Source organism: Grampus griseus (assembly GCF_964374135.1).
Source record: "Grampus griseus genome assembly, chromosome: X".
Lineage (NCBI taxonomy): Eukaryota > Metazoa > Chordata > Mammalia > Artiodactyla > Delphinidae > Grampus > Grampus griseus.
The window spans coordinates 31,541,650-31,563,532 of record NC_138999.1 but is presented as its reverse complement, the minus strand read 5'-3'; the positions used below and the strand labels follow the sequence as shown (position 1 = coordinate 31,563,532).

The window sequence follows — 21,883 nt, the reverse complement described above, 5'->3', positions numbered from 1 at the left end:
ACTGAAATTAAATTGGTATCAATCTGAGCTAGATTATTTTAAATTAGGGTGCTAATTATAATATTCAGGATAACTACTGAGAAAAAAACTAAGAAAACATACAGTAAAAGAAACAAAAATTTTAAAAGGCACACTAAAAGTAAATATTTAAAACAAAATCAAGCAGTAATAAAGAAACAGATGAACAAAGACACAGGACTTATAGGAAACAAGTATCAAAATGGCAGACAAAAACCCTACTGTATCAGAGATTACATTAATTGTAAAGGGATTAACACTCTAATCAAAAGGCAGAGATTGACAAAATGGAAAAAATAGCTTAGAAAAAAGACAAACATTGGTTCAAAGACACAAACAGACTGGGAACAAAAGAATTAAACAAACAAACAAACAAAAAATACCATGCAAACAGTAAAAAAAAAAAAGAGAACTGGAGTGACTATACTAATAACAGACAAAATAGAACTTAAAGCAAACAATGTTCCAGCATGACAGCATGAGAGCTCCATGGACTACTTACCAGGGAAATGAGTTAAAATATAAAAATCAACTATATAAACTCTCTGGAAATGATCTTGAGGGCATATAGCAAAAAAAAAAAAAAAAAAAAAAAAAACCCCAAAAAACACACACCTCTTCAGTAATATTTACTAAATTCAGTAAGAAAAGATGCAGTCTGTGGCACTTGAACCAAGACCACTCCCTTCCTCCTCCTTCCTCACCCAATTAAGACATAAACTCTACTCCAGACAAGTACAGCTAAGAATATAGGGCTCATTCCTCCCCTAGCTCCCAGATAAAGAACTGTATTTCTGAGAGATGTGTGACATCAACATTTCTCATCCTGCCCCAAGTACACGTTGCTAAGGCTAAGTTCCGGGCAAATGCAGCTGAGAGGAGCCAAGGGGCTCCCTTCTTCTGCCCAGCACCAAATCATGGACCACAGTCTCTACATGGATGTGAAATTGCCATTGCCCTACCTTATAAAGTGGTGGATCTATGCTGGAAGAAGCAAGCCAGGAAGACCTGAAGCTACTGTCCCCCATCCCACCTAGCACTCAGCTCCTAATGTGGGACTGATTCTCCAAGAAAAGTGTACCAGTGTCCCCAGTTCCACCAAGAGAGCTGTGGCTCAGAGATTTTGCCTAGAGGGAGAAGCTGACCTTAACGCATATAGTTCTTAATCTCTTCACAAAGGAACTGATTCCATTTTCAAAAACGTGAAGATCAAGGGTGCCCTTAAAAATAGTGCAGGTGGAGCTTCCCTGGTGGCGCAGTGGTTAAGAATCTACCTGCCAATACAGGCGACACGGGTTCGAGCCCTGGTCCAGGAAGATCCCACATGCTGCGGAGCAACTAAGCCCATGCGCCACAACTACTGAGCCTGCACTCTAGAACCCATGCTCCACAACAAGAGAAGACACTGCAATGAGAAGTCCACGCACCACAACGAAGAGTAGCCCCTGCTCGTTGCAACTAGAGAAAGCCTGCGTACAGCAATGAAGACACAACACAGCCAAAAAAATAAAAAATAAAAAATAGTGCAGTTGTAGTGAAAGGCAATTGGGAGGATCCCTGCTAGTTTGTTGGAGAAACCTGGGGCAAGAGACCACTGGGAGGAGCGCTCCTGGGGACAGAATAAATCTCAAACACTGACCTAACGAATTATTATTTCAAAGGACCTGGATTTGATTGAATTGGCCTGAAGAGCAATTTATGCCTTCCATAGAATTGGAATTAGGGAAATTTAATAGCTAGGTGTGGACAGAGACACAGAGAGTCAAAGAAAGCCCTGACAAAACCACTGTTAACTCAGAGTGACTGTGAGCATACCCAAGGCTGTATCCCCTAGAAGCAACATTAGAAGGTTCACACTATGTATGTGTTTTTTTTGGGGGGGGGGACGGGAGAATGGGGAGTAGACATCACTAAAATAAGCCAGCTACTCAGTAAACAAACAACCAAACAACATTAACAATCCTGTGGGAAGTGGGACCAGAACTCAATATATTTTCAAAAACGTCCAGTTTCCAACATAACAATTATGAAACAAGCAAAGAAACAATAAAAGAGGCATGCAAGAAAAACTGCCTGTTGGAGTGATCAACTACCATATTTAACAGAACACTAATTCAAAATAGCCATTGTAAATGTCTTCAAAAACGAAGGAAACTATGACTACAGAAGTAAAGGAAGGCATGATGACAATGTAACATCAAATAGAGAATATCAAAACAGAATGAAATTAATAAAGAACCAAATGGAAATTGTGGATTTGGAAACAACAAAAACAGATATAAAAAAATCACTAGAGGGGCTCAAGAGATTTGAATTGGCAGGAAAAAAAGAATTAACAAACTTCAAGATTGATAGAGATTATGCAGTCTGAAAACAGAGAGAAAAAGAAAAATAAACAGTCACATATATATGGTATACACTTAAATGGACCAACACATGTTTAATGAAATTAACAGAAAGAGAGGAAAAAGAGAAAGGAAAATAAAAACCATTTGAAAAATGAGATGGGTGAACATAGCTGTGTCACACTCCCCAATTTCAAACAATACGAAGGTAGAGTAATTAAAACAGTATGGTATTTGCATAAAGACAGATACATAGATCAATGGAAAAGAATGGAGAGCCCAGAAATAAATTCACACTTATACGGTCAATTATTTACAACAAAGGAGCCAAGAATATACAATGTGGTACTGACAGTCTCTTCAGTAAGTGGTTCTGGGAAAACTGGTCAGCCACATGCAAAAGAATGAAACTAGATCACTATTTTACATCATACACAAAAATTAACTCAAAATAGATTACAGACTTGAACATAAGACTTAAAAGCATAAAACTCCTAGAAGAAAACACAGGCTTATGTAAACTCCTTGATATAGGTCTTAGTGATATTTTGAATCTGACACCAAAAGGAAAAGCAACAAAAGCAAAAATAAACAAATGGGACTACATCAAACTGAAATAAAGCTTCTGCAAAGTAAAGGAAATCATCAACAAAATATAAAGGCAACCTAATGAATTGGAGAAAATATTTGCAAATCAAATATCTGATAAGGGGCTAATATCCAAAATATAAAAAACCCAGTATCTAAATCACAAAAATCCAAACAATCTGATTAAAAAATGGGCAGAAGATCTGAATACACATTTTTCTAAAGAAGGCATACAGATGGCCAACTGGCACATGAAAAAATCCTTAACATCATTAATCATGAGGGAAATGCAAACCAAAACCACAATGAGATATATCTTATACCTGTTAAAATGGCTATTATCAAAAAGACAAGAAGTAATAAGTGTTGGTGAGGTTGTGGAGAAAAAGGAACCTTTCTGCACTGTTGGTGGGAATGTAAATGGGTGCAGCCACTATGGAAAATAGTTTGGAGGGTCCTCAAACAATTAAAAACAGAACTAGCATATGATCCAGCAATTCCACTTCTAGGTATTTATCTAAAGAAAACAAAAACACTAACTCTAAAAGATACATGCACCTCCATGTTCACTGCAGCATTATTTACAGTTGTTAAGATACGGAAACAACCTAAGTGTCCATTCACAGATGAATGGATAAAGAAATTGTGGTGTATATATACAATGAAATATTACTCAGCCATAACAAACAATGAAATATTGCCATTTGCAAAACCATGATGGACCTCAAGGTCATTAAATAAAATAAGTCAGACAGAAGATGACAATACAATATAATCTCTCTCATATGTAGAATCTTGAAATAAATGGGCTCATAGATATGGAGAACAGACTGGTGGATGCCAGACTTGGGGGATGGGGTGCGTGGGATAAATGGGTGAAGGGGGTCAAAAGGTTAAAAAGAAGAAAAATAAAGGGAAACAATTAAACATTTATTTTACTTTTCTTATATGAACTGTACCACTGGATAACCAAAGAGATGAGAAGATGTTCCCTTTGTAAAAATATTCCAACTAATACATTTCATAAATGATAGAAATGGAATATCACCATTTTGTAACCACCCACGAATAATGGAGGTACCCACTGAGTATCAATGGCTACTAACATTCCAAAAAGAGACAAGATATTATATGCTTCCTAAAGAAAGAATATGTCATTTCCTTTAATCTTGCCAAAGCAACTGAACCTGAGTTCCTCTGTATCCATTCCTCTGTATCCAGCTGTGAATTTAAAAAATATACAACTGAGAAAAGAACACGTGAACCTATACCATAAACATGAAATCAGCAAAATCCAGACATGGGAAACCGCAGCTCAATCAGCTCATGTTCTTCAACTGATGATTGTAAGGAAAAGAAAGAAATGGAGGAGGAACTTGTAAATCATTTAAAAGGCACATGATTTTTTTTTAATCAGCAAGAGTAAACTCCAGTGCCCAGAAATTCACACTTGTGTGTGTCACTTCCTTGATTACCATGAAAGTCAAGATAGCAGTTTATTCAAGAAAGAAAGAAGAGATTTGGGGACGGTTGACAAAGTCCTATTTCCTGACTCAAATACAAGAGTGTTTACCTTATAATAGTTTATTAAATAATACATTTGTTTTTCTGTGAAAGAGAGGAAGGAAAGAAAGGAGGGAGGAAAGGACGGAAGGAAGGAAGGAGTGAGGTAGGTGAGAGCAAACTTGGACTGGGCTATGGAAATCATTCCAGAAGGTAACATGAATCTATAAGAACAATTAAAGAAAACAAAAATGATAAATAAGAAGGTTAATATAATGAAGGTTATAAATATGTACTTTCTGTTATGAACTGAACTGTGCACCCCCCACAAACTTCGTATGTTGAAGCCTTAACCCCTAGTACCTCACAATGTGACTATAGTTGGACATAGGGCCTTTAAAGGTGATTAAGTTAAAATGAGGCCATTAGGGTGGGCCCTAATCCATCCTGATTGGTGTTCTTGTAAGAGGAAACGTGGACATACAAAGAGACACGAGGCATGCACACACAGAGAGAAAAGACCATGTGAAGACACAGAAAGAAGGGGGCCATCTGTGAGCCAAAGAGAGAGGCCTCAGAAGAAACCTAATCTGCCAGCACCTTGATCTTGGACTTCTAGCCTCAAGAACTGTGAGAAATAAATTTCTGTTGTTTAAGCCACCCAGTCTTACGGTATTTTGTGCTGGCAGCCCTAGTAAATTGATATACTGTCCTTTTTTCTCTCAGTTTTCTTAAAATCATAAAAAATATACAAAATAAATAAAAAGAAATATACATAAATATTATATAATATTACTGATTATTGTAACATTATTGATATAATACATATGACCAAAAGAAACACAAAATAGGGGGAAGGGAATAGAGCTATATAAGAGTAACACTTTGTGAATCTCAGTGAAATTAAGTTACTATTTACATGAGGTATCTAAAATAGTCAAACTCATAAAGCAGAGAGTAGACTGGTGGTTGCTGGAGGCTGGGAAGAGGATGAAATGGGAGTTGTTGTATAAAGTTTCAGTTATGCAAGATGGATAAGTACTATAGATGTTCTATGCAACATAGTGCCTATAAATAACAATATGGTATTGTGCACTAAAACATTTGTTAAGAGGGCAATTCTCATGTTAAGAATTCTCACCACAAAAAAGGAAAAAAAAAAGAGAAAAGGAACACAAGGAAACTTTTGGAAGTGATGGATATGTTTATTGCCTTCATTGTCGTGATAGTATCATGGTACATGCATATGTCCAAGCTCATCAAATTGTATACTTTAAATGTATAGGGTTTTTTTGCATACCAAATATACCTCAAAATAAGATGTTTTTTAAAAAAAGATAAACAATAGAAAATATCAAGGAAACTAGAAGAAGGGTCTTTCAAAAGATCAATAAAATTAACAAATCTTTACCTAGATTGACCAAGAATAAAGGAGAGAAAAATCAAAGTAAGGGATGGAAGAAGGGCCATCACTACTGCCTTTGCAGGGGGGAAAAAAAGGATTATAAGGGAATACTGTGAAAACTTCCATGCCAACAACTTAGATAATTTAGAGGAAATGTATAAATTCCTACAATGGCACAAACTACCAAACTGATTCAAGAAGAAATGCAAAATCTGAGTATGCCATAACAAGAGATGAAATTAGTAATAAAGTTTCCACAAAGCAAAGCTCAGACCCAGATGGCTTCAATTCTACCAAACATTAGAAGAATAAATACCAGTCCTTCACAAACTCTCCCCAAAAATAGAATGGAAAGGCCCATTTCCCAAATCTTTCTCTGAGGGTAGTATTGATGATATAAAAAGCAGATAAAGACATCACAAGAAAAGAAAATTACACTAGTAAATCCTTTTTTTATAAATGCAAAAATTTCAACAAAATACTACTAAACCAAACCTTACAACACGTAAAAAAAGAATTATACAGCATGAAATAGTTGCATCCTGCTAAAGAGGAATTTGAGAACTACTGATCTGGTACACAGAGGTGTGGGAGCTAATCCTGTTTCTGTTAAATCTAGACTGGATAGGAGATTAAGAAGTGCAAACTACCATGTATAAAATAAATAAGCTACAAGGATATATTGTACAGCAAAGAGAATAGAACCAATATTTTATAATAACTATAAATGGAGCATTACCTTTAAAAATTGTGAATCACTGTACTGTATACCAGAATATATAATATTGTATATCAATCACAGCTCAATAATTTTTTTTTTTTTTAAATCTAGACTGGGTCACCTTATTTGTTAAAAAGAATATTAAATTTTGACAAAGTAGAATCAAATCTGATCATTGTGCTGCATATAAATTTTTGGAAAATATATGAAATTTAAAATTTTACTTTAAAGTACATTTAATATGAGATTATTAATAATAAGCAAATCCTGATCATTTTTTGTAAGTGTAATATGAAAAACTAGGTCACTTATTGTTATACTGTTTATAACATTAAAATAGTCTCTATATGAATTATGTGGCTTTAAATTTCCTTTCTTATTCATTCTCATTTATTATATTTTACCTTTAAAAGTAATATATGTTTACAGTAAAATATTAATTTTACAAATTTTATGATTGGCCTTAAATTTTTCAGTTCATATTCCCATTCCCTAAGTTTGAAGGCCACATTCAAATAAGAGAGGAAGGAGTCAAAAGTCCCCAATTAACAATCTTGTCCTTTACCAAACCATGCATTCCTCACAAGAAGTAACAATTTTAATTCAATCTGAGATAAACCATAAAATAACAATAAAATATTATAATTTTTTGAGAAACATACAATTATAATATTCTACCAATTCTAGGAACTTTGAGATTTACTTTCAGTTCTACCACTAGAATAAGTCTAAACATGTTTGATCCTGATTTCCTCTGAAGAACTGCAGTCATTTGGTTTACTTAAGGGCATATTTTAATACTGGATTAATGCCACATATTCTGGTATTTTTTATTCCTTACATTCTGATATAACACTTTAGTAAAATTAGGGTAAATAAAATTCTCCCTCACTGAACATGGGAACCATAAATTCACCAGCCGTTTTAAAAAAAGAATTTTTGTTTTGTAAAAAATAAATGATATTGTTAATAAGAAATTACCAAAAGCCTAGACATATAGTGATTTAAAAACTGGAAATTATCAACTACTAAAATAATAAGCATACATACAACTTCTAGTCTCGACACAAGTACTGCTGTAAGGATCTGATTTTTAAAGCTGGTGGAAACACAGTTCATAATTTAAGCGATACGTAAGGTAAATTTATATGTAAATTTATAGAAAGACATTTTTCTACTTGTGACCTTAAATAATACTTAAGCAATTTATTGTCTTTTAATTTCAAATATATGCTGTTGTTATTGTTGTTGCTAAATCTCAAGATGCACAAATGCACGTTTAATGTGCAGTTTGAATTAATCATGATGCTTTAGGTAAAAATAAATTTTCCGCTTGAATCAACATTTCACTTTTGAAAATTAACAGATAGGATAAAATTAGAAGTTAAAAAGTATATTAATTATAAGTTTTAAAAAATGAAAGAACTGTAAATCTCAATAAACAGAAAGCTTAGAGACAAAATTCATAAATTTGATATGATCAGCCTTAGATCAAATAGCATTTCAAGGAAAACTGATTTACCTTCATTATTTGTTCTATTTTACCTGCTGATGCTTATAAATTTATAGCAATGTAAATATATAAAATTTCTCCTCAAAACAGTTCATGTTGAAGAAAAATACATACTTCTCTTAAGATTCAATATGGCTAATTGCAATGAATTTATGTCAAAACAATAACTTACCTGAAGTTCCCAGCAGCGTGGAAGGGATTTTTAACATTCACAATGATTTCTTTCCATTTATAACACGGAGATTTGCATTTTATACTTGCCTAAGGTAAAAAAAATATATAAAACATACAATATGATAATAACAAAAAATAATAACCTCAATTATAAAAAACAAACTGGGGCTTCCCTGGTGGCGCAGTGGGTGAGAGTCCGCGTGCCGATGCAGGGGACACGGGTTCGTGCCCTGGTCCGGGAAGATCCCACATGCCGCAGAGCGGCTACGCCCGTGAGCCATGGCTGCTGAGCCTGTGCATCCGGAGCCTGTGCTCCGCAAAGGGAGAGGCCACAATAGTGAGAGGCCCGCGTATCACAAAAAAAAATAAATAAAAAATAAAAAACAAACTTAAAGTACCTAAAAAACTGTCCATTTAAATAACATAGTGATATCAATTTTTTTTTACATCTTTATTGGAGTATAATTGCTTTACAACGGTGTGTTAGTTTCTGCTTTATAACAAAGTAAATCAGTTATACATATACATATGTTCCCATATCTGTTCCCTCTTGCAGCTCCCTCCCTCCCACCCTCCCTATCCCACCCCTCTAGGTCATCACAAAGCACCAAGCTAATCTCCCTGTGCTATGCGGCTGCTTCCCACTAGCTATCTATTTTACGTTTGGTAGTATATATATGTCCATGACACTCTCTCGCTTTGTCACTGCTTACACTTCCCCCTCCCCATATCCTCAAGTCCATTCTCTACTAGGTCTGTGTCTTTATTCCTGTCCTACCCCTAGGTTCTTGATGACATTTTTTTTCTTGAATTCCATATATATGTGTTAGCATACGGTATTTGTCTTTCTCTTCCTGACTTACTTCACTCTGTATCACAGATTCTAAGTCCATCCACCTCATTACAAATAGATCAATTTCGTTTCTTTTTATGGCTGAGTAATATTCCATTGTATATATGTGACACTCTTCTTTACCCATTCACACAATGATAGACACTTAGGTTGTTTCCATCTACAGGCTACTGAAAATAGAGCTGCAATGAACATTTGGGTACATGACTCTTTTTGAATTATGGTTTTCTCAGGGTATATGCCCAGTAGTGGGATTGCTGGGTCGTATGGTAGTTCTATTTGTAGTTTCTTAAGGAACCTCCATACTGTTCACCATAGTGGTTGTACCAATTCACATTCCCACCAGCAGTGCAAGAGTGTTCCCTTTCCTCCACACCCTCTCCAGCATTTATAGTTTCTACATATTTTGATAATGGCCATTCTGCCTGGTGTGAGATGATATTTCACTGTAGTTTTGATTTGCATTTCTCTAATGATTAATGATGCTGAGCATTCTTTCATGTGTTTGTTGGCAGTCTGTATATCTTCTTTGGAGAAATGCCTATTTAGGTGTTCTGCCCATTTTTGGATTGGGTTGTTTGTTTATTTTGTTATTGAGCTGCATGAGCTGCTTGTAAATTTTGGAAATTAATCCTTTGTCAGTTGCTTCATTTGCAAATATTTTCTCCCATTCTGAGGGTTGTCTTTTGGTCTTGTTTATGGTTTCCTTTGCTGTGCAAAAGCCTTGAAGTTTCATTAGGTCCCATTTGTTTATTTTTGTTTTTATTTCCATTTCTCTAGGAGGTGGGTCAAAAAGGATCTTGCTGTGATTTATGTCATAGAGTGTTCTGCCTATGTTTTCCTCTAAGAGTTTGATGGTTTCTGGCCTTATATTTAGGTCTTTAATCCATTTTGAGCTTATTTTTGTGTATGGTGTTAGGAAGTGATCTGATCTCATACTTTTACATGTACCTGTCCAGTTTCCCCAGCACTACTTATTTAAGAGGCTGTCCTTTCTCCACTGTACATTCTTGCCTCCTTTATCAAAGATAAGGTTACCATATGTGCATGGGTTTATCTCTAGGCTTTCTACCCTGTTCCATTGATCTATCTTTCTCTTTTTGTACCAGTACCATACTTTCTTGATTACTATAGCTTTCTAGTATAGTCTGAAGTCAGGGAGCCTGATTCCTCCAGCTCCGTTTGTCGTTCTCAAGATTGCTTTGGCTATTCAGGGTCTTTTGTGTTTCCATACATACTGCAAAACTTTTTGTTCTAGTTCTGTGAAAAATGCCAGTGGTAGTTTGATAGGGATTGCATTGAATCTGTAGATTGCTTTGGGTAGTATAATCGTTTACACAATGTTGATTCTTCCAATCCAAGAACATGGTGTATCTCAACATCTGTTGGTATCATCTTTAATTTCTTTCATCAGTGTCTTATAACTTTCTGCATACAGGTCTTTTGTGTCCTTGGGTAGGTTTATTCCTAGATATTTTATTCTTTTTGTTGCAGTGGTAATGGGAGTGTTTTCTTGCTTTCACTTTCAGATTTTTCAACATTAGTGTATAGGAATGCCAGAGATTTCTGTGCATTAATTTTGTATCCTGCTACTTTACCAAATTCATTGATTAACTCTAGTAGTTTTCTGGTAGCATATTTGGGATTATCTATGTATAGTATCATGTCATGTGCCAACAGGGACAGCTTTACTTCATCTTTTCCAATTTGGATTCCTTTTATTTCCTTTTCTTCTCTGATTGCTGTGGCTAAAACTTGCAAAACTATGTTGAATAAGAGTGGTGAGAGTGGGCAACCTTGTCTTTTTCCTGATCTTAGTGGAAATGCTTTCAGTTTTTCACCACTGAGTACGATGTTGGCTGTGAGTTTGTCATATATGGCCTTTATTATGCTGAGGAAAGTTCCCTCTATGCCTACTTTCTGCAGGGTTTTTATCATAAATGGGTGTTGAATTTTGTCAAAAGCTTTCTCTGCATCTATTGAGATGATCATATGGTTTTTCTCCTTCAATTTGTTAATATGGTGTATCACGTTGATTGATTTGCGTATATTGAAGAATCCTTGCATTCTTGGAATAAACCCCACTTGATCATGGTGTATGATCCTTTTAATGTGCTGCTGGATTCTGTTTGCTAGTATTTTGTTGAGGATTTTTGCATCTAGGTTCATCAGTGATATTGGCCTGTAGTTTTCTTTCTTTGTGACATCTTTGTCTGGTTTTGGTATCAAGGTGATGGTGGCCTCGCAGAATGAGTTTGGGAGTGTTCCTCCCTCTGCTATATTTGGGAAGAGTTTGAGAAAGATAGGTGTTAGCTCTTCTCTAAATGCTTGACAGAATTCACCTGTGGAGCCATCTGTTCCTGGGCTTTTGTTTGTTGGAAGATTTTTAATCACAGTTTTAATTTCAGTGTTTGTGATTGGTCTGTTCATATTTTCTATTTCTTCCTGATTCAGTCTTGGCAGATTGTGCATTTCTAAGAATTTGTCCATTTTTTCAAGGTTGTCCATTTTATTGGCATAGTATTGCTTGTAGTAATCTCTCATGATCCTCTGTATTTCTGCAGTGTCATTTGTTACTTCTCCTTTTTCATTTCTAATTCTATTGATTTGAGTCTTCTCCCTTTATCTCCTGATGAGTCTGGGTAATGGTTTATCAATATTTTTTGTCTTCTCAAAGAACTAGCTTTGTTTTATTGATCTTTACTATTGTTTGCTTCATTTCTTTTTCATTTATTTCTGATCTGATCTTTATGATTTCTTTCCTTCTGCTAACTTTGGAGTTTTTTTGTTCTTCTTTCTCTAATTGCTTTAGGTGCAAGGTTGGGTTGTTTATTCGAGATGTTTCCTGTTTCTTAAGGTAGGATTGTATTGCTATAAACTTCCCTCTTAGAACTGCTTTTGCTCCATCCCATAGGTTTTGGGTCGTCGTGTCTCCACTGTCATTTGTTTCTAGGCATTTTTTGATTTCCTCTTTGATTTCTTCAGTGATCACTTCGTTATTAAGTAGTGTATTGTTTAGCCTCCATGTGTTTGTATTTTTTACAGATCTTTTCCTGTAATTGATATCTAGTCTCATAGCGTTGTGCTCGGAAAAGATACTTGATACAATTTCAATTTTCTTAAATTAACCAAGGCTTGATTTGTGACCCAAGATATGATCTATCCTGGAGAATGTTCCATGAGCACTTGAGAAAAATGTGTATTCTATTGTTTTTGGATGGAATGTCCTATAAATATCAATTAAGTCCACCTTGTTTAATGTGTCACTTAAAGCAAGTGTTTCCTTATTTATTTTCATTTTGGATGATCTGTCCATTGGTGTAAGTGGGGTGTGAAAGTCCCCTACTATGAATGTGTTACTGTTGATTTCCCCTTTTATGGCTGTTAGTATTTGCCTTATGTATTGAGGTGCTCCTATGTTGGGTGCATAAATATTTACAATTGTTATATCTTCTTCTTGGATAGATCCCTTGATCATTATGTAATGTCCTTCTTTGTCTCTTGTAATAGTCTTTATTTTAAAGTCTATTTTGTCTGATATGAGAATTGCTACTCCAGCTTTCTTTTGGTTTCCATTTGCATGGAATATTTTTCCATCCCCTTACTTTCAGTCTGTGTGTGTCTCTAGGTCTGAAGTGGGGCTCTGGTAGACAGCATATATATAGGTCTCGTTTTTGTATCCATTCAGCCAATCTGTGACTTTTGGTGGGAGCATTTAATCCATTTACATTTAAGGTAATTATCGATATGTATGTTCCTATTCTTATTTTCTTAATTGTTTTGGGTTTGTTATTGTAGGTCTTTTCCTTGTCTTGTGTTTCTTGCCTAGAGAAGTTCCTTTAGCATTTGTTGTAAAGATGGTTTGGTGGTGCTGAACTCTCTCAGCTTTTGCTTGTCTGTAAAGATTTTAATTTCTCCATCTAATCTGAATGAGATCCTTGCTGGGTAGAGTAATCTTGTTTGTAGGTTTTCTCCTTCATCACTTTAAATATGTCCTGCCAGTCCCTTCTGGCTTGCAGACTTTCTGCTGAAAGATCAGCTGTTAACCTTATGGGGATTCCCTTGTGTGTTATTTGTTGTTTTTCCCTTGCTGCTTGTAATATATTTTCTTTGTATTTAATTTTTGACAGTTTGATTAATATGTGTCTTGGCGTATTTCTCCTTGGATTTATCCTGTATGGGACTCTCTGTGCTTCCTGGACTTGATTAACTATTTCCTTTCCCATATTAGGGAAGTTCTCAACTATAATCTCTTCAAATATTTTCTCAGTCCCTTTCTTTTTCTCTTCTTCTTCTGGAACCCCTATAATTTGAATGTTGGTGTGTTTAATGTTGTCCCAAAGGTCTCTGAGACTGTCCTCAGTTCTTTTCATTCTTTTTTCTTTATTCTGCTCTACAGTAGTTATTTTCAACATTTTATCTTCCAGGTCACTTATCCGTTCTTCTGCCTCAGTTATTCTGCTATTGATCCCATCTAGAGTATTTTTAATTTCATTTATTGTGTTGTTCATCGTCGCTTGTTTCATCTTTAGTTCTTCTAGGTCCTTGTTACATGTTTCTTGCATTTTCTGTATTCTATTTCGAAGATTTTGGATCATCTTTACTATCATTATTCTGAATTCTTTTTCAGGTAGACTCCCTATTTCCTCTTCATTTGTTAGGTCTGGTGGGTTTTTATCTTGCTCCATATGTTGTGTGTTTTTCTGTTTTCTCATTTTGCTTAATTTACTCTGTTTGGGGTCTCCTTTTTGTAGGCTGCAGGTTTGTAGTTCCTGTTGTTTTTGGTGTCTGTCCCCAGTGGCTAAAGTTGGTTCAGTGGGTTGTGTAGGCTTCCTGGTGGAGGAGACTAGTGCCTGTGTTCTGGTGGATGAGGCTGGATCTTGTCTTTCTGGTGGGCAGGTCCATGTCTGGTGGTGTGTTTTGGGGTGTCTGTGGCCTTACTATGATTTCAGGCAGCCTCTCTGCTAATGGGTGGGGTTGTGTTCCTGTCTTGCTAGTTGTTTGGCATAGGGTGTCCAGCACTGTAGCTTGCTTGTCGTTGAGTGAAGCTGGGTGCTGGTGTTGAGATGGAGATCTCTGTGAGATTTTCGCCATTTGATATTATGTGGAACTGGTAGGTCTCTTGTTGACCAGTGTCCTGAAGTTGGCTCTCCCACCTCAGAGGCAGAGTGCTGAGTCCTGGTTGCAGCACCAAGAGCCTTTCATCCACATGGCTCAGAATAAAAGGGAGAAAAAGAAAGAAAGAAAGAGAGAAAGAAAGAGAGAAAGAAAGAGAGAGAGAAAGAAAGAAAGAAAGAAAGAAAGAAAGAAAGAAAGAAAGAAAGAAAGAAAGAAAAGAAAAAGAAAGAAAGAAAGGAAGGAAGGAAGGAAGGAAGGAAGGAAGGAAGGAAGGAAGGAAGGAAGTTAGGAAGGAGGGGGGGAGGGAGGGAGGGAGGAAAGAAAGAAAGAAAGAAAGAAAGAAAGAGAAAGAAAGATAAAATAAAATAAGCTAAAATAAAATTATTAAAATAAAAAATTATTATTAAGAAAAAAATTTTTATAAAGAAAAAAAAAAACCAGACAGATAGATCCCTAGATCAAATGGTGAAAGCAAAGCTATACAGACAAAATCTCACACAGAAGCATACACATACACACTCACAAAAAGAGGAAAAGGGGAAAAAAATCATAAATCTTGCTCTCAAAGTCCACCTCCTCAATTTGGGATAATTCGTTGTCTATTTATGTATTTCACAGATGCAGGGTACATCAAGTTGATTGTGGAGCTTTAATCCGCTGCTTCTGAGGCTGCTGGGAGAGATTTCCCTTTCTCTTCTTTGTTCTCACAGCTCCTGGGGCTCAACTTTGGATTTGGCTCCGCCTCTGCGTGTAGGTGGCCGGATGGTGTCTGTTCTTCGCTCAGACAGGACAGGGTTAAAGGAGCAGCTGCTTACAGGGCTGTGGTTCACTCAGGCCCGGGGGAAGGAGGGGTACGGAGTGCGGGGTGAGCCTGCGGCGGCAGAGGCCAACAGGACATTGCACCAGCCTGAGGCGCGCCATGCATTCTCCTGGGGAAGTTGTCCCTGGATCCCGGGACGCCGGCAGTGGCGGGCTGCACAGGCTCCCGGGAGGCAAGGTGTGGAGAGTAACCTGTGCTTGCACACAGGCTTCTTGGTGGCTGTAGCAGCAGCCTTAGCGTCTCATGCCTGTCTCTGGGGTCCATGCTTTTAGCAATGGCTCATGCCCGTCTCTGGAGCTCCTTTAAGCAGCGCCCTTAATCCCCTCTCCTCGTGCATCAGGAAACAAAGAGGGAAGAGAAAGTCTCTTGCCTCTTCGGCAGCTCCAGACATTTTCCTGGACTCCCTCCTGGCTAGCCGTGGCGCACAAGCCCCCTTCAGGCTGTGTTCACGCAGCCAACCCCAGTCCTCTCCCTGGGATCTAAGCTCCGAAGCCCGAGCCTCAGCTCGCAGCCCGGCCCGCTCCGGCGGGTGAGCAGACAAGCCTCTCAGGCTGGTGAGTGCCAGTCGGCACTGATCCTCTGTGCGGGAATCTCCCCGCTTTGCCCTCCGCACCCGTTGCTGTGCTCTCCTCCGCAGCTCTGAAGCTTCCCCCCTCCGCCACCCGCACTCTCCGCCCGCGAAGGGGCTTCCTAGTGTGTGGAAACCTTTCCTCCTTCACGGCTCCCTCCCACTGGTGCAGGTCCTGTCCCTACTCTTTTGTCTCTGTTTATTCTTTTTTCTTTTGCCCTACCCAGGTACGTGGGGAGTTCCTTGCCTTTTGAGAGGTCTGAGGTCTTCTGCCAGCGTTCAGTAGGTGTTCTGTAGGAGTTGTTACACGTGTGGATGTATTTCTGGTGTATCTGTGGGGAGGAAGGTGATCTCTGCATCTTACTCTTCTGTCATCTTCCCCGGTGATCCGATATTAATATATTTAAACATTATACTGTTAAAATCTGGGTGGGAAAGAATAAAAATAGATTATTCCTCATCACTGATCCATAGTACTATGCTAACCAATGAATGATCTTTCACAATAGTGTCTCCCAAATTGATTTCCTTAAAATTCATTTTGTTAATGACTGAGTATGATTTTCCGTTTGAAAATTAATCAATCTTATATATACCTAATACATATGACATAAGGAAGGGGCAGGTGTGTATGTGTGTGTGTGCATGTGCACACTGGTGTGTGAGTGCAAGAATATCTGTGTTGGAATGTGTGTGACTGTGGCATGCCTGGGTTTATAACATGGTGGCTGCACTGACATATTTTAACTATAATAAATGTACAAATATATAAAACTGAAACTCAAATTACCCAAAAGACTTCCATGAAAGAAAAGATTCTAGGAATTCCAAATTTTTAGACTAATCATATTCTCACCTTATTTCTCCATTGTTTTCCAAACTATTTCCTGGTGTGTAAGACCATGAGTAGCCAGATGGAGAAGTAAACAGAGATCACACAAGCTCCAAGTGTCAGCTTTTCTGCCCCAGAGCCATGATAATGACACGCTAACACCATCCATGGGTCTCTTAGACACATGTGGCAAAGAGATGTTTTGTTTCAGAGAATTTGTGTGAGAGGCTTGGGAAGTGTAAGAGTTCATTATTCAGGAGGAAATCAGAAGATCACAATACACATCTCAGTGACAATCAAATGCCTGCTCCCTCTCCTGGGTGCCCTTATCGAATAAGCCATTCTGTCCAGGTGAGCATCTTAATGCTCTCCTCACACAAGTGGCCTTTACTAGAGTCATTCTCCTTTCTTCCCACTCAAGCCACTGCACACCTACGATTCTTTGTAATCCATATGGAAATCTGGCAACATAAATTTACTTCTTTACCATACATCCATGGTAGAAAATAATATTTAGACAAACTAATGGCTACACAAAGTCAATCAAAGCAATATCACAACCATTTTACAGAGGTTTAAAAATCCTTCTGCCCCAACCTTTGAGATATTAACACTTAGAACTCTGCCTGGAACATCATCAAATCTCACTAAATGCCAGTCTTAGTAATCTTTCTAATGGATTTGCTCCATAGGACACTCAAGATAAATTGATGAATGCACCTATAAGAGAAACATTTTCTATGCTGTGTAAACCACCGAACCTTAATTCAAACAAAAAGAGACATAGGTCCGGGGACTGCTTTAACTTAAATCACAAGTCTCCATAGAAGAAGGGCATGTAAATTGCTACGTGTATAGTGAATGGCTCCTTGATAAAAAGCACAGATACAATCCTAAAAAGCTGAACTTAAAATAGCACTCAGTACAAGTGCTTTCAAAATGCAGATGGTCAATAGACACATGAAAACAAGCTCCACCTTGCTAATCATCAGGGAAAATGCAAATCAAAACCATAATGAGATACCACCTCACACCTGTCAGAATGGCCATCATCAAAAAGAACACAAATAACAAATGTTGGTGAGGATGTAAAAAAGGGGAACCCTTGTACACTGTTGGTGGGAATGTAAGTTGGTGCAGCCACTGTGGAAAACAGTATGGAGGTTCCTCAAAAAACTAAAAATAGAACTACCATGTGATGCAGCAGTTCCACTCCTGGGTACATATATGAAGAAAATGAAGACACTAATTTGAAAAGCTACATGCACCCCAATGTTCAGAGCAGCATTATTTACAATTGCCAAGATATGGAAGCAACCTAAGCGTCCAGCATATATATATACATATATACACACACACACACGCACGCGCGTGTGCAGTGGAATACTACTCAGCCATAAAGAATGAAATTTTGCCATCTGAAGCCACATGGATGGACTTGGAGGGCATTATGTTTATGTTTAGAGAAATAAGTCAGACAGAGAAAGACAAATACTGTATGATATGACTTATAGGTGGAATCTAAAAAATACAACAAACTAGTGAAGATAACACAAAAAGAAACAGACTCGCAGTTACAGAGAACAAACTAATGGTTACTAGAGGTGGGGGGGAGTGGAAGGTACAAACTATTGGGTGTAAGATAGGCTCAAGGATGTGTTGTGCAACACAGCAAATATAGCCAATATTTTATAATAACTATAAATGGAAAGTAACCTTTAAAATTGTATAAAACATTTATAAAAACACAAGTCCCTTTAACTTCTATTATAAAATTGAGACTTATTTCCAAAGAAAGAGTATCAAAGTAAAAATATCAGAAATACAGAAGCCAAAAACTGTGCAAATGTAAGTTAAGTACACATCTGTGTCTGTATACACACATGATCTCAAAGAACAAGAGCTGCCAGGAGATGAAACTTAGAACAGCTGTGCTTGGGACACTCCATGGCCTGAGAAAAGCAGAAACATATAAAATAGGTAACATTTACTTACGATGGCTTTAAAATTGAGGACTTCACCCTTGAGAGCAAAAGTCAGCATAGTACCTCCTGCTCCACTCTTAGGTTTTGAAATTAATAGCAGTGAAGCTTCAGCAGGATGGAGGAAGCGACTGGTAAATTTCAGAGTTCAAACCAAACAGTAATTTGGTTTCTATTTAACAAAAGATGAAAACGAAAATATTGTAGTGAAAAAAGACAACAAGCATCTATTCAGCGTATGTGCCTAGTAACCACACCCTGCCAAATACTCACTTCTACAATAAAGTTAAAGATTGTTGCAGATCTTAGAAAGCCTACAATCTAGTTATTGCTGTCAGTCAAAACATCTTGATCCAGTATGTAAAACCTAAAGTTAACTTTCAAATGTATGTATAATCTACTGAATACTGGATTTTCTAAGAGCTAGCCACAGGAAATCATATATGTATTTTTGTTGTGAATTTCATAGGACATTCTGTGCTACTGTTTAGGCACATTCTTAGTTAAATCAATGACTTTTTTTTTTTTTTTTGTATGCAGGCCTCTCACTGTTGTGGCCTCTCCCGTTGCGGAGCACAGGCTTGGGACGCGCAGGCTCAGCGGCCATGGCTCACGGGCCCAGCCGCTCCACGGCATGTGGGATCTTCCCGGACCAGGGCACGAACCTGTGTCCCCTGCATCAGCAGGCAGACTCTCAACCACTGCGCCACCAGGGAAGCCCTATCAATGACTTTTGATTGCAGGGAGGAAAAAATGAGAAAGACAAAGAATTAAAAAAATACTTAAAACTGTGGTTGAAAATAAAATTCGAACCTCAAATCAAAATAACGGTATATAAGTAGCATGACTTTTATTTGAAAGATAGACTTAATTAAAAGAAAGAATAAGGAAAACATGTCCATCTCATTTAATCTTCAACTTTCTAGTCTAAACCATAGTGAATTGTTTAAAGAATCGATGGATCCGGAAATTTTACTTCCCAGTTTCTAGGGGAATGAGTCAACCATGGCACCCTGGCAGCCCTGCATAACAACACAGGCCAAACACATGCAAGGCTTAACTGCAGTGGATATAAGTCTTGGCAGAAAGCTCTGTGATCCTCCCATAACATAAGAGCATGGAACTTCAGGAAGCACTGCTACAAGAACATTTTTCACTTGCCTCCCTATCCTCCCTGAGAGGCTGTCACCAGACAGTTTCTCACTGCCTCCTACATTCTGATGAGGTCTGAGGCTTGCTGCCTATCCTCCTACAGGGTAGAGTTACAGGCTAGAAACTGCTTAGTTGCAGCATGAAACTGACTGTCAGCAACAGGTGTCCTACCATGCATGATGCAGTCATCTGGTCCCTGTTGTTTTGGTGTCACTCTGCATAAGGGACATGGAGATCTGGCCCCTTTGTTAACTCTTGCTTTCACTGTTTATAGAAGTAATGAGGTCTCTGAATAAAAAATGGGCTCAATGTTTCTTTAATGGCTGAGTCTTTCTGCCTTGCCTTGCTGCCACAGCTGTGGGTGGTAAACCGTGGGGACCTTTTACCATTGCTTTTTCACTGGCTTTTAGCACAGTTAGCATTATACATCATATCACAGTTATTCTTTGTACAAACTATCACCTGTCACCTTCCCTTAGGATAGACACAGTTGGGAATGGAGATGGGAATAGATTCTCTCGGCATTATACTTTGGCTTAACTTTCCCAGAACCTTTGAGGAATCTCTGTTAAATGGGTGAGTTTAGGGAGCAGCACAGAGTAAAATGAATGGAGGACTTTCAAAATCAATTGAAATATTCTCAAAATTGTTTCTTAGGGAAAATTACAACTCACAACCAGCAGGAATGGGGAGGATTTTATTCAGATATAATATCACTAATCTCAACCTCTGCTAAAGGACACTTTCTTGGCTATTATGAAAAGCTCAAGGGCTTAAATTTAATTGAAAACAAAGAATATTTGACCTTGAGATCTTTTTTTGGGTGTATAGGCTCAAACTCTGTGTTAGGATACCTGTGAGTGACTTAGGATTTTTCTAGATATTCTAAAATTCATTACTAGATAAAGCCATTCACTCAATTAATATTTATAATTTATAATGTTCCAGACATTGTTTTAGGTTTGGGAGATACAGTAATTGGAAAAAAAATACACTATTCCTGATCTCCTGGATCTTTCATTTTATAGGATATGACAGACGTTAATTATGTCATCATAAAATAAATGTGAAAATTACAAATTATGTATGTGCTATGAAGTGACAGAAGGGCACATAATGGAGAGTGTGATGTAGTCTGAAGGATCAGAGGAAGTGATATGTTAGGTAGGATATGGAGGACGAGAATGGGTTAGGTAGAATTTGTAGGGGATGAAAGAAGGCATCCAAGACAAGGCCTCTAAAATGAGAAATTATGACGTGCTTGAAGAAATTACCAAAGGCCAGTGGTGCTGAAGCTTAGAGAGCAAGGGTGTTAGTGATGCAAGATGTAGCTAAGAGCCAGCCATGAAAGGCCACATGGGCCATGTTGAGATATTCAGTCTATATCCTAATGGTGATGAAAAGCTATTGGAATATTTTAAGCAGAAGAGTAACATGACCAAATTTACATCAAAAAAATTACTGCCATTCTAATATAAAGAATGGATTGCAGAGAAACCTTTTAAGAATCTATTGTAGTAGCCCAGTTTAAAGATGATAGTACATTAAATTAGCATAGAAGAGACAGATAAGAGGAAAGATGTCAAATTTAAGATACATTGGGTAAAATCAATAGGATGAGGTAATGGATGGGCTCTCCATGGAAGGTGATGAAAAATGGAGTTCAAGAATGACCATAAGTGGGCTTCCCTGGTGGCGCAGTGGTTGAGAGTCCACCTGCCGGTGCAGGGGACACAGGTTCGTGCCCCGGTCCGGGAAGATCCCACATGCCACAGAGTGGCTGGGCCCGTGAGCCATGGCCGTTGAGCCTGCGCGTCTGGAGCCTGTGCTCCACAACGGGAGAGGCCACAACAGTGAGAGGCCCGCGTACCACAAAAAAAAAAAAAAAAAAAGAATGACCATAAGCTAAATAACATGCACTTAGTAAATAAATTTATGGAACTATACTTAAGTTTTATGAAACATTTTAAAATAGAGTATCCTTTTTATGAAGCCAACAGCTGGTTTTAGGACCATCAAGATTTGAGCTTCTCCTGAGTATAGATATTCCTTTTATACATTTTGTAGTCATATTTAAGCATGGAAATGACCAGTATTCCTTCCTGAGCGTGTTAGAAATTTCAGAATCAAGTGGGTTGTCCTTTTCAGGTAAGTATCTTACGTCTCCAGATGCATATCATAATTATGGACTTTATCTTAATTTTCTTATCTTTTATTTTCTTTTTGTTCCAACTGCCTCCCCCTCATTCAAAAAAAGTCTCCTTGATATTATATGTACCTCATAGACTACT

The 21,883-nt window shown here is 37.5% G+C and overlaps 1 protein-coding gene across 1 annotated transcript in view; it reads right to left on the bottom strand.

Moving 5' to 3' along the window:
• The window catches only part of CFAP47 (cilia and flagella associated protein 47), a gene marked incomplete at both ends in the record, with an annotated part of 513,170 nt that overhangs the window by 214,703 nt on the left and 276,584 nt on the right, over window positions 1-21,883 (bottom strand). Inside the window, 4 exon segments of the mRNA XM_082682021.1 lie at window positions 8,266-8,354; window positions 18,454-18,588; window positions 18,592-18,594; window positions 18,597-18,612. Of these exon segments, the coding sequence (XP_082538147.1) occupies window positions 8,266-8,354; window positions 18,454-18,588; window positions 18,592-18,594; window positions 18,597-18,612 (243 nt within the window).